Source organism: Pezoporus flaviventris, unplaced genomic scaffold, assembly GCF_033815535.1.
Source record: "Pezoporus flaviventris isolate CSIRO_AGI_PZ_B2104156 unplaced genomic scaffold, CSIRO_AGI_Pfla_v1 ptg000045l, whole genome shotgun sequence".
Taxonomy (NCBI): domain Eukaryota; kingdom Metazoa; phylum Chordata; class Aves; order Psittaciformes; family Psittacidae; genus Pezoporus; species Pezoporus flaviventris.
Genome location: NW_026892593.1, coordinates 32,113,717 through 32,130,513, shown reverse-complemented (window position 1 = coordinate 32,130,513; position 16,797 = coordinate 32,113,717). Strand labels below are relative to the sequence as shown.

Sequence of the window (16,797 nt, the reverse complement as noted above, 5' to 3'; positions counted from 1 at the left end):
GAAACGGAAGCAATTCCATGAGTACAAAATCTGACTGTACAAAGTGCTATGTGGTAATCTGAGAAACACTGAGCATCTTTGTGCTCTACTGAATGAAACTGAGTTGACTTTGAAGGACAGGACACAAAATGAGAAGACAGCTCTTTTGTAGTAAGGGTTTATGGAAGCGAAACGCATCTCTAGTGGGATATACACTGAGGGAGAGAGAGCATTAACACCCGAAGCTTCTTTTACTGGATAATCCTGACTGCAGTTGTGTGTTTGCAGCTGGGGACAGCCCCGGCTTGCTGGAGAACTCGTTCTGCATGGTAGCTAGATGTGAATCCCAGGTGAACACAAGTGAAGTTTGCTTACTTGTTTACTTGTCACAAGGTAAAAAGTTACTGGAACTTCCTTTCCAGACCCGTCATACCCACAACAGACACAGGAAGCGGTGCTCAAGGAAATCTCCAGGCACAAACTTGCCAGCAGAGTTTCAAGTTGACAAGCAGGTATTCTTTATTGCAGCGTCGGGAGACACGGGGGATCGCTCCTCCTAACGTGTGACCCCATATTGCTACTCAGGCCATTCTTATATAGTCCCTGGGCATACATACATATTGATGAGGCTACACATGAATTACATCATTTCCCGGACAGTTTCCGGCATCCATACAAAAATGTGATGGCGGTCTTTGAGGGTCGTTTACTTCTCCCAACAACCTTCATAACTTCTGGCAGCCTTTGCAGCACCAGCTTAATTAACATTACAGACATAGCAATCATCCCGTCCTTCTACTTACCAGTTAGTTAAACTGTGCCCATCCTGGACATCTGCTAGTCCCAAATACTCCCCATCCCCAGGTCCTGTTTTTCTGTTCTGCTTTTCATACACTTTTTGTCCTAAGGACCTAGAACTATGTCAACTCCCTTCAAGCACCGCAGTTATTTTCCATTCCACACCATCAAATTTAACGTTACTGAGAACCGATTACACCGTGTGCTTTTGCACCTCCTCCTCTCCAGGTAAACACGGAGCCGTGGCGCAGCGCTCAGGGCAGCTCTGGTGCAGCCCAGCGTCCGCAGACGTCTCCACAGCAAACCCAAGGCCGCTCTACCCACGCGGATACCGCACGTGAAGGCCAAACGACGCGGGTGGCTCTCCCCTCGCGGTGTCACCGCCGCGCACACCGCTCTCCTCATCCTCCCTCCCGCTGCAGCCCCTGCCCGCCCCGCACGGTCCCTCGGGGCCCCCGACCCCGCACAGAACCGCAACTCCCCGCTGTTACCGGCGGGGCACGGCCGCCCCACAGCGCTCCCTGGGCGGGCCAAGCCGCCGCGATCGAGCAGCTCGGCCGCTCGACAGAGAGCCCTGCTCGGCGGGGTGCGGTGTGCGACGGCCCCGCCCGGAACCGGGGAGGTTGCGGCCGTTGGTGCGGGAGGCGGCGGCGATGGCGGCGGCGGAGCAGCTCTACCCGCGGAGCTCCATTGAAGATGACTTCAATTATGGCAGCAACGTGGCCTCGGCCAGCGTGCACATCCGCATGGGTAGGGACCGGGGATAAGACCGACACCCTCCCTCCAGGCCCCTGCGGACAGGCCCCGCTGCCTCCCCCCGGCTGGGTCGTGCCCCGGCGCTCCCGGTGTTGCTGTCTGTTGGCCCCGCCGCCTGTGGCGTTCCGCTGGGCTCGGGTTCTGCGCTGTGTTTTAACCACTTGTGAGTGGGGAGCCAGGGCCCTGCTTGGCCCAGGTTGACTATCAGTGATAGAGGCGGAGGTAGCAGCAAGGAAGATCAGTTTCCGGCTATAGATTCTGTCATTAAGCGTAGAGGGGGCACGTTTTATTATCAGAGGGATTAAACCAATATATAATAAACTTTGTTTTCCCCGCAGTGATGCGTTTTGAAGCCCAGACATCATGCATGAGGTGCATACCTGCCAAAATTGGTGCCTGTTAGAGCAGTTTAAGCAGGATACTGACAGAGATGAGTTTTATCTGTGAGGGGTTGAAATGCTGTCTCTTCCACTGAAGTGTTTGTGTACTATAAGGTCATAGAATCATAGAATAGTTAGGGTTGGAAAGGACCTTAAGATCATCAGGTTCCATCCCCCCTGCCATGGGCAGGGACACCTCACACTAAACCATCTCACCCAAGGCTCTCTCCAGCCTGGCCTTGAACACTGCCAGGGATGGAGCATTCACAGCCTCCCTGGGCACCCCATTCCAGTGCCTTACCACCCTAACAGCAAAGAATTTCCTCCTTATATCCAATCTAAACTTCCCCTGTTTAAGTTTTAACCCATTACCCCTTGTCCTATCACTACAGTCCCTAATGAAGAGTCCCTCCCCAGCATCCCTATAGGCCCCCTTCAGATACTGGAAGCTGCTCTGAGGTCTCCACGCAGCCTTCTCTTCTCCAGGCTGAACAGCCCCAACTTCCTCAGCCTGTCTTCGTACGGGAGGTGCTCCAGTCCCCTGATCATCCTCGTGGCCCTCCTCTGTACTTGTTCCAGCAGTTCCATGTCCTTTTCATACTAGTGGTCATGAAGTATTGCTTTGCTATTAATACGCAGGTCTCAAATGCTCTTGTATAAGGTGTCTAATCAGCGATTCTTGGTGGAATAGTTAGGGGGTTATTGGGTATATCTTGGAATAAAAACAGCTGTGTGCTGTGAATTTTTCATTAGATATTTCTGATAAACTGGAGGCCTTTTCCTATGAAAATAAAGTTTTATCTTGTTTGGAAAATAAACAACATAAAAGAGCTCTTGCTTTCAGCAGAATTGCTGATGCATTTAGTAATATGGGGAGAAGGCTGTGGTAGCTAGCAGGCTGCTTCCAGGTTTGTTCAGTTTATTGGAACAAAATAGGCCCCAGTCCCTCATGGCTTACAAGTATGTTTAACTTTTCCTGCTGCACACAGGTTATTCAGCTTCTCATAGTATGTGCTTTTAAACTTGTTTAGGCTGTGCTACTAAAGACTGAATCCATTATCTCCATAAGCTTGCTCTTCAGAGCATTTTACCTAACGGGTTTGGTCTCCTTCCGTATGGGGAGTATCTGTATGACATATTTGTATGTGCCAAACCACTCTTCAAAATTCTAGAACTATGAAGCCTGTTGGCTTAATTCTGGGATTTTTAATTTTTATTCTTCTAAGTCTGTATCTGTACGTACCCGTTCAGTACGATGCAAGTTACATATTATGATAAATTACATTTAACATGGTGAAAGCTCAATCAGATAGATACTACCGTACAGGGTTTTCCAACTTTTATGGCAGTTTTTGTCTTCCAGGGAGCTTGCTAGTTAATCTTTCTTCATTTATGTCCATTAGATACCACTAATGTGATGGAGATTTTACAGTTATCAGTTTCTTAGTGAAATTAGGTATATGTAGTTTTTTAAAGAGTCTGAAATAAGCTCCTTGCAAATGTTTTTTGCATTTGTTTTGTTATTGTTTAAATACTGTTGTCCAGGAATAAATGTAATTTTCCTGGAATTTGCAATTTTTTAAGGAGAAAGAGCTTCTTGCCATTTAGCTCTGCATTTTCACTGGATAGTTTCTAGTGATTCCTTACCAAATAGAAAACTTTTATCTGAATTACTATTGAACTTTGTAAGTGTAAATCAAAAATGATTTCATTTTTATTTTCCTTATTCTAGCTTTTCTACGAAAAGTCTACAGCATCCTTTCCATTCAAGTTCTTCTGACCACAGTAACATCAGCAATTTTTCTGTACTATACTGGAGTGCAGGCATTTGTTCATGAAAGGTAAACACTAAAATGAAATGGAGCTGCTTATCCTGTGTTAAGTGTAGTTTATGTAGTTTGTTGCTCTGGAACACTTTCATATTACTAATCATTTTTATACCCTGTGTTTTGATTCTGTGATAGAAATTTTGTAACCTGATTAGGAAGTAACTTTTCTTCTCTGACATTTTCCCCCTTGGTTTATTGTTAGAATTTATCTTCATTAGAAAAGTTTATTTTAATCAATATTTCATTAATAGTGCTTGGTATAATAATTATGCTATGAAAACCTATATATGAATTGGAGAACATCTCAATTATTGACATTTCTTGGTTTATGGTCTTAAGTATCTACTTTTACTTTTCATCTGTTTGGAATGCTGTTGTTTAGGTACCTGTTCCAAAAAGCTGAATCATGTCTTTTTTCTCCCCTTCCCCCATCTTCTTTTGTTTTGTTTTGGTTGTTGTTGGTTTTTGATTTCCAGAAAACTGGTCTGCTAAAATTCCCGTGGGCTTACTTCTTTCTGCCTCTCAGATTTTCATGGGAAAAAAACAAGTCTCAAAACCCAAACTGTGGTGGATGGGCAGGAGTAAAGAACAACTTGGTGGAGAGCACTGAGTCCAGTTTCTGGTTTTGCCCAAGTGTACTTTCAGACTTTGCTTTTGCTTTCATTTCAAAGCCCAGATGGAAAAGGAGTATTAAATGCTGTATAAATGTTTCTGTATAATCTGTACTGTATGCAACAGAGGTTGTAAAACTACAGTTTTCTACTGAAATCTGATTATTTCAAATCATCCTGCTCACTTAGAAGCGTTGCAATTTTGTGATTGATTATGGTGCAGTTTTTGTTTGGAGGGCTGCTTGGATGATTTAATTCTAGGGGTACTTACTGTTCAGTACTAATTTCCTTTGGTGCAGTTAGTGCCCACGTTTGTTGCACTCAGGTGCAACTTACTAAAGCCAGTTCCCTGAATGTGGCATTCTCAATAGGTTAAAATATTACATGTTCTTTAATACTGTTTGTTTAGCACAGATGGATTTTCTTCTTCAAACGGGTTCATTTCCAGGTGATAAACTCCTGCCCAGTGTTCAGTTTCAGTATGAAAAAAATGTCTTGTGATTGTACTATATTTAACTGATTATAGTGGTATGTTTTCAATCAGTTTTATTGTAAAACTTGCTTTACGTTTCCTTTAGCTATATGCAGCAGTACTTTATCTAGGTGATCACTTAAAAATTACTTTGATATAAACTGGTTTTTAGTCTTCCAGATGCTTCTTTCAAATTTTGATGACTTTTTGTATGGAACTTTACAGGCCTGCCTTGCTTTTGCTATCTGGTTTGGGATCTTTGGCTATAATAGTGGCACTGACCCTCTACAGACACCAGCATCCTGTTAATTTATACCTGCTTTTTGGATTTGTAAGTATTTATATAAATTCAATTTTAATAGTCCCTAGAATATCTTTCATTGTGATGAACTCCTTGAAGCAAACTAGTCGTGGGTAATTGGTTTTTCTTGTATTCCTCAAAAGGTGCCCTATATACTTCCAAAAGCCTGAGTTACTTCTTGGAGATCCTGTTCACAGCTTGTTTCTGGAGAGCCTCTATGTCAGGTTTCTTCCAGTATCTTTTTAGGAAGAGTGTTAGAACTTGGAATCAGATTGAGCAAGCTTCCCCCTGCCTACCCTTTGTGCGTTTAATTATATCTGTCCATCTGCTCTCATTGTTCTGTTAAGTTAGTGATTTTTTTCTATTATATTGCTCAGTAGGAAAGGAGGAGGCATTTCTGTCACCTTATTTATTGGCCAGCCTCCAGCAAAGATCCAAATACAACCAGCCACACGTGTTTATTTCTTTAATTGTTGGCTTTTTGATGCTGAATTCTGGGCATGGTTTGAACACAGGCAGGTCACTCAGAGCTGTCGTCAAATTCCAGGCTCCTGCCTGATGTTGCAGATTTCTAGATACGGGCTGTATGTTGATCTTGGATATTTTGGCTTATGTAGCAAATCAGTCTTCTGGAAAGAAGTCACAGTAGCACAATTAGAATTTGATGCTTTAGGAGCTGCCTGAATTACATTTGTGATACAACAGGGTTTGCTGTGTAAGTAAATAAGACTGTTTAAGTGGTAACACAGTTGTATGCTTCCTGAGTTTTGAACTCTTGCAGGAGAGTAAAACGTTTAAAAACTTTCAGCAAGTTCAGCTGTGACAAGGAGTGATGTAATAGTTTGGCCAAATGTGATGTGGGAGTTTGTGGTATGACAGTGTAAATATTACATTGTGTAGGAATAGTAGGAGTCAAACCTGTGATAAATCAATCTAAACAGAATATGGGTTAAATATTCTGTTATTTCTGGGCTCTTGGTTCGCAACATAGAGACTTTTCTCACATTTTATTGTAATGAAACTTAATTTGAAATTATCTTTTAGAAAAACTCAGGGCCCATACTAGCCTTCAGCCCAGACATCGATATGTGTGGTTTTAAAGTTAGCTCTTTCAAAACAAGGCCAAGTGGGAAAAGGAAGCTGATGCAGACACTTAGCTGTCTAACAAGACATTGAGTGTATTAATTTTATAGCCCCTTGAATAGTGTGTAAGAAGTGTGATAAGAATGCTGTGTGCTTTGAGTGGAAAATCTAAATAGCATTTTTGTATAGGGGCTGTCTCTCACTCATTTTCAGTTTATGTTGTGTTCTTTGTAGCACAACAACTTCTGGCACAGTTGGACACTATGATTGCCATTTTCTTGTTGAAAACTAAACGTGTTTTCATATACAAAGATTTAGCAAGAGAGCTAAGGTAATGCATGCTGGGATTATGTAGCAGAATGGACTCATTGTGCGTGAAGTCTCCATGTAAGTGTTTTGTGGTCTGTTTTTGTTGGTTTTTTTTTTTCATCCTTGTAATTTTTTGTTTTTACTTTTTGTAGACCCTGCTGGAAGCACTGACAATTGCTATTACAGGTAAATGGTAGCCGTCCTGTTGTCTGATTCCATAAAGAAATTGGAAAAGGAATCCAGTATGTTGTACTAACTGGCATCTGAGATTTCCTAGATGTGACTAAAATGATAATATTTTGAATATTTGTTTGAAAAATTTAATGACAGTGATATGAGTTTAGCAAAAAACAGGGAATCAAGGGAGGAAGCTGGATTCTGATCCAGAACCGAAACTGTACAAACCTGAAGTCAGAAACGAGCTGTCATCTGTTCTTTCTGTAGAGCCAGTCATCTGTTCTTTCCTGTAAAGCAGCTCTGAGCAGAGCTGATCGGCAAGTGAAATATCCTTATTTTCTCCCTCAGTTTCCTCCAGAGTTTGGAGAGTTCTGTACTTTGTTGTCAGGGTTGAGATGGAGCAGTGTGCAGACAAGTCATCACCTTCCACTACAGCTTCTGGCTTAAGATGAAACCTCCTTGTTGTGGCTTGTGATCTCCTGAGGAAAAAAAAATAATTGTTTGGGGAAAGGAAAGAGGGAAGAATTAAGGAGGAAGGAGGGAAGAAAAAGGTTCCATTTATTTTCTTATCTTTCCTGTCTAAGAAAAACTCTATGAGCCTTTGCATAGGACTGATTTTTTTTTCCCTTGTTTCAGTATCATGAAAAATTCAGATAGCTTTTCCCTTAAGATCTCTCACATCTCTGCTTAAAATACATTTTTTTCTTTTTTTAATTGCGATTAGGGAAGTTCTGTTATTTCCATTTAAGAATCTATAGCTATAAGGTGACTGTCAAACTTAGCTAGTGCAAGGTCTGTGAGTTCTATGATCATGATTTTGAAGTGCAAAGACAAATTCAGGCATAATTTACTTTTTTTTTTGTTCACAGTTAAGATTTCTTTTTCCTGTCTGTGAAAGTTTAAATTTCTGTTTCCTCAAAAGATAACTTCACAAATATGTAGTGTAGTGTTCTTTAAATGACACTTTACTTTTTCTGTTTATAGTGAGTTTCTATGATGTCTCCATCGTCTTGCAAGCCTTTATTCTTACTACTGCTGTATTTCTTGGACTGACTGCATATACCTTGCAGTCAAAGAGAGACTTCAGCAGATTTGGAGCAGGGTATGTTGTCATATTGATGATTTTTTTTTTCTTGTTTTGTTCAGATGATTTTTCCTTTTTCAAAGCGAGCTTTGCAGATATAATAAGAAATGCAGGTCAATAGAACCTGCTTCAAGGGGGGTGAGGGTGTTAACTCAGTAAATTATTAATTTTATGTGGTTCTGCTTTCTTGGTAAGAAATTATTTTCTGTGATTATGAATCTTAAAACTGTACTATTAGACTAGAAAACTAGTTTATCTGGGATTTTCACTGAGTGAGAAGGCAGCTGCTCCACATAGTTTTTAAAAAGCAGTTAGAACATAGCTTTTGACAGCTTTATAAAACTGAGTGTTACTGCTCACACCAACGAAAACCTAGCATCTAAGAACTGTAGGCAGTTACTTACCAAATATAATGTGAAGAGGTCTTAGAAGAAGGGAAAAGATTGTAAGTAAAATTTAAAAGGAAATGTATTGTTGCTCACAGTTGGATGTGTTTTTTTCAGCCTCTTCACTTGTTTGTGGATTTTAATCTTGTCGGGTTTCTTGAGGGTAAGATACTTTTTCAAGGTTAAAAAATATTCTTTAACATAAAACTCTTATTCTACTGCAACAAAAAGGTTTTAGACAGTGCAATATAACTTAATGAATGAAAATCCCTAACCAGAGCCATTATAGATCATGCTGGTGATCTTTTAACCATTTGTTTCTAGTTCAGATTTTTGTTGGATGCTGTTCTTAATGTAAAAGTATTTGCATCAATTGACAGAATTTATCAGTTGAGACCCACTACTTGATTGAGACAGTGGAAAGGAGATTGGGGGTTTAATTGTGTTTTGTTCTTCTGAGTTTTCTGCTCTTAATACTCTGGATACCAGAGCTTCCTGTCTTTTGAATGGAGACATTTTTACTCAGTTAAAGAGATTGTGGAACTGAGGACTATATGAAATAAGAACACTGAAATGTCATCACAATATCATATTTATGTGTCCATAACAGTAAAAAGAAAGTGTGCATCCTTGTTTTAAGTGTGACATATCAATATGCAGGGATTTTAATATTAAAAAGAAAATGACATTTACAATTTTTTTCCATGTTTCATTTGCCTCCAGCTGTTTTTCTATAGTGAGACAATAGAGTTGGTGTTTGCTGCTGCTGGAGCTCTTCTATTCTGTGGATTTATTATTTATGACACTCATTTGCTGATGCACAAATTATCCCCTGAAGAGTACATACTGGCTGCAATCAACCTCTACTTGGACATCATCAACCTGTTCCTGCACCTACTACGCTTACTGGAGGCTTTTAATAAAAAATAGTCAAAGGCGATGTGGTTTGACTGTAGCATTATGAAAAGTGAGGCGTTTGGATGGTCTGCAGACTGTGTCGTTCTAGAGCCTTCTAGAGTCTGAGTCTTTATTACTTTTTCATTCCATGAATATTTCTCTCTCCTTAGGAAAAGAAGAAAAGGCTTTTTAATGTAGCTACGGTTCTTTTTTAGATTATATATTTTATGTAGTTACCATGTTGTCGTCGTTTCAGTCACTTTTTGAATCACTTCCTTTGCACTTGACAGAATTCATGATTAAAAATTTGCCAGCTTCTGTTTGCTCTAGAAGAAGGCCTTGTCTGCTGTTCTGTAGCTGCTAGAAATGTTTCCTATGGTATTACAAGCATGTGTACCATGTAAGGGTAGCCTGAGCTTACCATCTTGCAATGCTTTACTAAGCTAATTTTTTTTTTGTTTGTTTCTAGTTTTTGTTTGGTAAAATGGAATGCTCTCTGTAAAAAAGATACTCTGTTCTTGTTCCGGGCTGTCAGGTGGTTCTGGAAGCTCAGAGGTTAAAGGGAATGTTCTTCATTGAAGTGTTATTTATTGCCTAATTTTAGTGTTCTGGAAAATCATTTGGAGATGGATTCTGGCATTTATCATTTTATGTAGATGAAGGTTAATTGCCTGTCAATAAAAATCAGAATAACTTCAGTCTGTTCTTGCAGTTGAGGCTGGAGAACTTCAGAGTGCTGAAAAGGACAGAGCACAATGGCCCTGTACCTGACAGGCATTTTGTGCTGGCAGGGAAATGGTGCTGTGACGTGGCTGCTTTCCAACCTGTTGAGCTTCTGGAATGGCAGGCAGGGTACAAACAGTTTTGAAAGGCTTTGTTGCTTCACAGTATTGAAGTCCAGGTGTTGTTCCTGCTTGCCTGTCCTGTCAGGTTAACAAAAAGACAATGCAGGGCTTGGTAAACATCACATGTCCTGCCACAAGAAGTCACTATGGATGCTTTCCATGCTGGAACTTGACTATTGAATTATGGAATCAGAGAATCAACCAGGTTGGAAAAGACCTTTTAAGATCATCAGGTCCAACCATTACCTCAGGACTGCCAAGTCCACCACTAAACCATGTCACTAAGGGCCACAGCTACATGTTTTCTGAGCACTTCCAGGGATGGTGATACCACCGCTGCCCTGGGCAGCCTGTTCCAATAGTTGAGCACACCTTCGGTGAAGAGATTTTGCCTCATACCCAGCCTAACCCCCCCCCCCCGGCACAGCTTGAGGCCGTTTCCTCTTGTTCTGTCACTTGTCAGGTGAGAGAGGAGACATACCTCCACCTCCCTACAGCCTCCTTTCACGTAGTTGTAGGGAGCCATAAGGTCCCCACGGAGCCTCCTCCAAAGATAAACCCGAGCTCCCTCAGCCGTTCCTCACGTTCTCCAGACTGCGTTGCCCTTTTCTGGACCCCCTGAAGCACAAGTGCAGATTGCTTTGGGCAAGCATGAGGCTTTCTCTCCTCTGCTGGGGTTTCATTACGACACGTGTGGCAGCAGCTACGAATAAAACTGCACTCACGAAGGGGTACGTGTGTGTATTTAACACACACCGGGGGCAGAGCGGCGGCGGCGGCGGCTGCGCGCTTGCTCGGAGCATTACGGTAGGGCCTGCAGCGCCGCGCTGGGTGGGCGGGGCTTATCCGGTCAGCCCGCGCATGCGCGGGCAGAGAGAACAGCGTACCGGGGCCGCGGTCGGGGGCTGTGTGCCCGTGGCGCATGCGCCGCTGTTAACGGCTCCTCTGCCGCGCGCTTCTCCCTCACCGCGTCCGTGTGGCCTGCGCTCCCGACATGGCAAAGAGCCTGAGGAGCAAGTGGAGGAGGAAGATGCGGGCCGAGAAGAGGAAGAAGAACGCGCCCAAGGAGCTGGAGAGGCTGAAAAAGATCTTGGGAGCCAACGCTGATGTCGTCATGGAGGAGGTCAAGGAGGTGGCGACTGTGCTGCCGCCGCAGAAGGTCCTCGAGCCGCCGCGCGGTGAGTTGGGCTCTCGCGGGCCGCTGCCTCAGCCGCGTGGAGGGCCCTGCTGCCGACCGGAACGGGCCGCGGCGGGAGCTGAGCGGGCCCAGGCCCTCCCCGCCTCCTCTCCCACCCCGTTTCTAGCGTGGTTTTCGGTGAACCACGGGGTTTTTTGGTGTTGCAGTCATCCACGCGTCGGGGCGTCCTGCGCTATTGCTTATCGGTGTTCCTGTGACTTTCACTGTCGTGATCGTGCATACAGTTAGGACAGGTTGGGATTACTGAGTTGGAAGACCAAATCGTTATCTTTTACGGCCATAAGATGCTATTTAAATCATTGAATCTGGTCACTTTGCAATACTGGCTTCTCTGTGCATCCAGTCGCTTGTGGAAGAAGCTTATTAGCGTGATTTAAAGTATGTAGTATCTTATCAGCAGTCCTTTCTTTGTGGAGACGGTTTAGAAGCTGTTCTAATCACAGCATTGTATTTGCTGCTAAAGTGGAGATAGGGTATTAATTCCCTCCTAGTTTAAGGAGGACACTAAACATACAAGGAACTGGATATAAGATTGGATATAAGGAAGAAGTTCTTTACTGTAAGGGTGGTGAGGCACTGGAATGGGTTGTCCAAGGAAGTTGTGACTGCTCCATCCCTGGCAGTGTTCAAGGCCAGGTCGGATGAAGCCTCGGGTAGCATGGTTTAGTGTGAGATGTCCCTGCCCATGGCAGGGGGGCTGGAACTAGATGCTCTTAAGATCCTTTCCAACCCTAACTATTCTATGATTCTATAAAAGTCGGGCCTAAATGTAATGTAATTTTGTGGATATTTTATCATTAATAGGGTGATTTCCCTCCTCCCCCTTTTTTAAACATACTGTTTCAAGGTAAGTGTAGCAAGGACCTTGGTTTTATGTGCTGAATAATGCTGCACTGCACATGGTGCAGGAATGGGTATTGTTAGCTGTCTAGGGATGATGCCACCTTCCTCTATGGTCTGTGGGTAGGATGTAATTTGTAAAGGAAGTAATCCAGGAAGTGGAAATAAAGGTTTTAAGTGGGTATGTACTGGACAGGAGTCAGAAGGACACATTCTCTTTCCAAAACTGCAGTCCAGACTAAATCATAGTACATTTTGCTTCTCCAGTTTTTGCCACTTAAGCTGTTAGGATATTGCACATACGAGCTTTTTATGTGGCATGCAGAAGACTCTTGGGAGATCACAGTGGGGATATAGAATAATGCTAGTAGTCACTGTCAGTCACGCAGCCAGTTCTGTCAGTGCTTCTGGAATTAGGAAAAACAGGTGGTGTGAGGTTGAATAGCAGACCCTCTGAACTGTATTGAAAATGGAAATAGAATGCTATATAAAAGTACTTGCCCAGTTAAGGGTGGCTTGGAGTATAATTTGTAGTTTTATCCATGGTTCTGATTTGTGTGCCAGATGTAAAAGTTGTTCTTTATGGGATTATTAGAATTGCCTTTCCAGAATGTTTTGAAACACTGTCAGCCTTCTGATGTTGGAGCTGTAGGAAACAGTGTTGTCTTAAACCTAGTTTCTGAAGCAAATGCCTGGCTGGCTGTCATTCCTGCACCTCCTTCCAACTCTGCTGGCAACTTTTCTACAAGTGGCCAGTTTCGCTTGCCCTTTGTAGAGAGATAGCAGCCTCAGACATACCTAAGAATACATATATTTCACAAAGCATGTACAAGTTTTGTGAAAATTATAGTGTCTTATTTGAGAGGACTTTTCAGCACTAGCTGTCTGTGCAGGGGAGTTCACATAGTTGTAAGGACTGAAGTAAATGATAGCTTCATTCAGAATATGCACTTTCCGTAGACAGGTAAATAATTTTCCAGCCCAAGAAAATATATAGGTGTACATTAGGGACATTTTCTTGTCTTGTGAAATAATTTCAGTTTTTGTTGTTAGGAAAAAAAAAACTAAGATCTGGATAGCCTTTGGTCAGAAATGGTTTTTAAAACTTTGTGGGCAGGCAAAGATTTTTTTCATTATAATGATATCTATTGAGTGTGCTTGGATAACCTACAACTTTTGGGTTTTTTCTTGGTCATTTTCTTTTTGTCTTTAAACCTTTTGATAGGTTTTCTTTGTGTCCTTGCACCACTTCTGTTCAGTAGGTTTCTTCCTATTGCCAATTCCTGTAGCATCCTTGAGATTGCAAAGTATGATGAAAACGTTGTGCTGCATGAGCAACAGGTACTTTTTGTCCAGAAGTATTTCTTCATTTAGTCTGTGTTGTAGCTGACACTTACTGTGGGTGTGCTTTTTTGCAGTCAGAATTTGTGTTAACAGGTGAACCTCAGTCATGTGACAGGACAAGAATCAGAGAAGAAGATTACTTACGTAGAGCTAGTTTTCTTGGGGTGGTAGGATTTCTTGTGTTTTGTTGTTGGAGGCCATCTCTCCCATGACATTTGGAAAAGATTGCTGTTAAGAAAGTCTCATGTGTTCCTCTGACATCTCAGGAGGTTTCTGGAGCTGGGACTTTTTGTGCTGCCTGTCCCATGCTGGATCAGCTTTTGGTTGTGCCAGTAAGCCCGTGTGCTGATTCTTTGCTGACTGCAAGTATTTGTATCTCAACTTCAGGGTTCCCTAAGCACAGACTTGTGCTGCACATCCAGGTAGACTGTTGGCATGCTTCAACTAGTGAAGCAGCACATGGACTTTTTGTTTCCCAACTTCAGACAGGCGGAAGATAAAGTCTTCTTTTTCCTGTTCATAAAACTCGTGATAAAGCTTTTAGAGTTGTACATGGAATGAGACATGGCATTCATGTGGTGTTACCTAACTGGGGGCACCCTTCTTGAGCATGACCATGTCACCAGCTGTCTTTTTGGTCCTAGAGATTAATTATAGCATGGTTTGTGTTGGAAGGGACCTTAAAGATCACCTAGATCCGGTCTGCCTATTATGGGAAGGGACACATTCCACCTGACCAGGCTGCTCAAAGCCCCATCCAGCCTGGCCTTGAGCACTTCCAGGGTTGGGGACAGCCGCAGCTTCTCTAGACAACCCTGTTCCAGTGTCTCGCCACCCTCAAAGTGAAGTATTTCTTCCTAGTATCTAATCTAACTACCCTCTTTCAGTTTAAAGGCACCCTTTCTTGTCTTATCACTAGATGCCCATGTGAAAAGTCCCTCTTCAGATTTCTTGTGGGCCCCTTTTAGGAGCTAGAATGCTGCTTTAAGGTGTCCCTGGAGCCTTCTCTTCTCCAGGCTGAATAACCCCAGCTCTCTCAGCTTGTCTTCATAGGAGAGGTGCTCCAGCCTTCTGATGATCTTTGCGTCCTCTGGACTCACTTGAGCAGGTCCATGGCTGTCTTAGGTTGGGGGGCCCAGAGCTGCACACAGTGCTCCAAGTGAGGTCTCACAAGAGCAGAGTAGAGGGCCAGGATCACCTCCTTCAACCTGCTGGTCATGCTCCTTTTGATGCAGCCCAGGATATGGTTGGCTTTCTGGACTGTGAGCACACACTGCTGGGGCATATTGAGTTAATCCTTTGTTTCTGTCTCTAAATATATTAGACTTGACCTTGTGTTGACTTCTTGAGGCAAACACAGCATCACTGTCTCCCTTGTGCTTTATACCATCATTGTATTTTAGCTTTTCCTTTTATTTTATCGTTACCTGTCTCTTTGTCTTCCACTCAAATTAATTTTACATTACATCATAAAAAGTATTTAATTGTGCATATGTTTCAGTAAGCCTGTAGCTTCCGGTTTGGTTGTAGCTTTTGATGGAGACCACACACAATGTTTTTATACATGGTACTGGAGCAGATGGCAGTGAAAGTATAAGGTGCTTTTCCCAGACATGGGTCTTGAGGGAAAATTCTGCATATTTACTATCAGCTCTTGAAGTTCCTGGGTTGCAGTTGTATTGGTTTGGAAACTGCTTTCAGAGTATAAAGCTTTCAGCTTTTTCCATACAGATACTCTTGTGTGGAGGTATGTTTTCATCGTTTTGGGTAATCTGGTAACAAGATAGCTTCTGTGAAGCTGATTCATGTATTTTACTCATTTTACTCAAATAACTTTTTTTTTTTTCAGGTGACTGCAAAATGGACGTAGATAATAAACGGAACAAAAAAACTCTTCTAGACCAGCATGGACAGTACCCAATATGGATGAATTCCAGGCAGAGAAAGAAGCTTAAGGCACAGCGTGTTAAGGGGAAAAAAAAATCAAAATTGGCCAAAGGCCTAGTCTGGTAAAATCGCAGTTTTGTAAGATCATGAATATTTTACTTGCAAAATAATTATCCCAAATAATACATTATATTTTTGTGCTTGGCCACCAAATATAATACATTGTGTTGCATGAATTTTTTAAGAGAGTGTTGGGCCAGAAAGTGATGACAGCAGTATCAACTTGGTGTCTAACAAACTTAAATCAAGCTGAGTGCCTTTGAATAGACTGTCTGTTGTGATCTGTTTTGTTGAGGGGGAAGGGTCTTCATCTTTTATATTGTAATCTTGAAAATGCTAAAGGAAATCCTAAAAATAATAAAGTTGTAAATGTTTTTTATACTGTGGTCTTTGTCAGTGTAACTTATCTTTTAGTAAATTTAACCAAAGGATTGTGTAAAGTCACCATAACCTTTAAATTCTTCTGTAAAATCACTTTTGTTGTGCAGTTGTGTTGCCTTTAACATCTGGTGTTTAATGAAAATGGGCTTTTGACATGCAATTTGGACGAGATTATACACTGAAACCAACTCCAAGGCTTTGTAAAACTTCTGTTAGCTGACACTTTGTCTTTTTACTGACTTCAGCTCGCAAAGAGAAGGTTGTTGGAACAAAGAAGTATTTTGCTGTCTGCAACTGAAATATTGTAGGAACTAAATAACTGAAAGTAAAAATCATTATTATTAATATGAGGGAATGCAAATGCACAGATTGGAAATAAAATAGTTTTTATTTAAGATCTTTTCCAAGTTTTAGTAAAGTTTTCGTTCTTCCTAAAATGGTACTTGTCTGTCGTGTTTTACAAGGTGGGCATAGGATAAAATGTTGCATGGTGGCGTAACAGATGCCATTTATATGTGATCAGCTGCAGTTGGTTGCATATTACTCGGCAATAACATGTGATGACAGATGCACGAACTAGTTGCCCTGAAAGCTTGTGTTTTTAAAATGTCTCTCATTTCAAGGATGGAAACAATTACACTACCAGTCCTGCAGGATGTTGCCTGTTGAAGTACCATTCATCAATGCAGAGCATAACCTGTGTCCAGCTTCATCCAAGGTGGAATCCGTGCTTTGTAATGGACCACAAATTGTGATATGTGCCTGTTGTGGTAACTTGGGCACATGAAATAGGATATATTGCTTTAAAAGTAATCACACTAGCTTATACTATGCTAAAATCCACCAAGAACAACTCATCCTGATAGAAAATCTAGTTTTTTTTGGAAAAATACAGTGGGGTTTTAAGTATTCTTTTTGTTAGGAGAAAAGTATTCTGTTCCTCAGGTAAAGAACTACAGTTTGTTGGAGGAAATACCAGTGCATCTTCTTTTTTCTCGCACATGTTGACAGTTAATGACACTTGGTTAAGATGCATAGGTCAAAGTTTACCAAGTTATATAGGATTAATAACTTTGTACTTTAAAAGTACTTCCATTAAGTTGATAATAACCTGCTAAAAAACAGATTCCAGCCTCAATTTTTTATTGAATAAGTGGGTCTAGATTTTGGTATGAAATAT

The 16,797-nt window shown here is 41.8% G+C and overlaps 2 protein-coding genes across 2 annotated transcripts; both read left to right on the top strand.

The window, feature by feature from the left end:
• The first annotated feature begins 1,377 nt into the window (after nt 1-1,377).
• TMBIM4 (transmembrane BAX inhibitor motif containing 4) lies at nt 1,378-9,760 on the top strand. The gene is made up of 7 exons (XM_061467868.1): nt 1,378-1,527; nt 3,646-3,754; nt 5,051-5,156; nt 6,671-6,704; nt 7,680-7,797; nt 8,283-8,328; nt 8,889-9,760. The coding sequence occupies exons 1-7, from the start codon at nt 1,431-1,433 to the stop codon at nt 9,093-9,095; spliced, it is 717 nt and encodes a 238-aa protein (XP_061323852.1). The 5' UTR covers nt 1,378-1,430; the 3' UTR covers nt 9,096-9,760.
• Nucleotides 9,761-10,873: 1,113 nt separating this feature from the next.
• On the top strand, nt 10,874-15,613 carry LLPH (LLP homolog, long-term synaptic facilitation factor). The gene is made up of 2 exons (XM_061467867.1): nt 10,874-11,085; nt 15,139-15,613. Exons 1-2 carry the CDS (start codon nt 10,902-10,904, stop codon nt 15,300-15,302), a joined length of 348 nt encoding a protein of 115 aa, XP_061323851.1. The 5' UTR covers nt 10,874-10,901; the 3' UTR covers nt 15,303-15,613.
• The last annotated feature ends 1,184 nt before the right edge of the window (nt 15,614-16,797 follow it).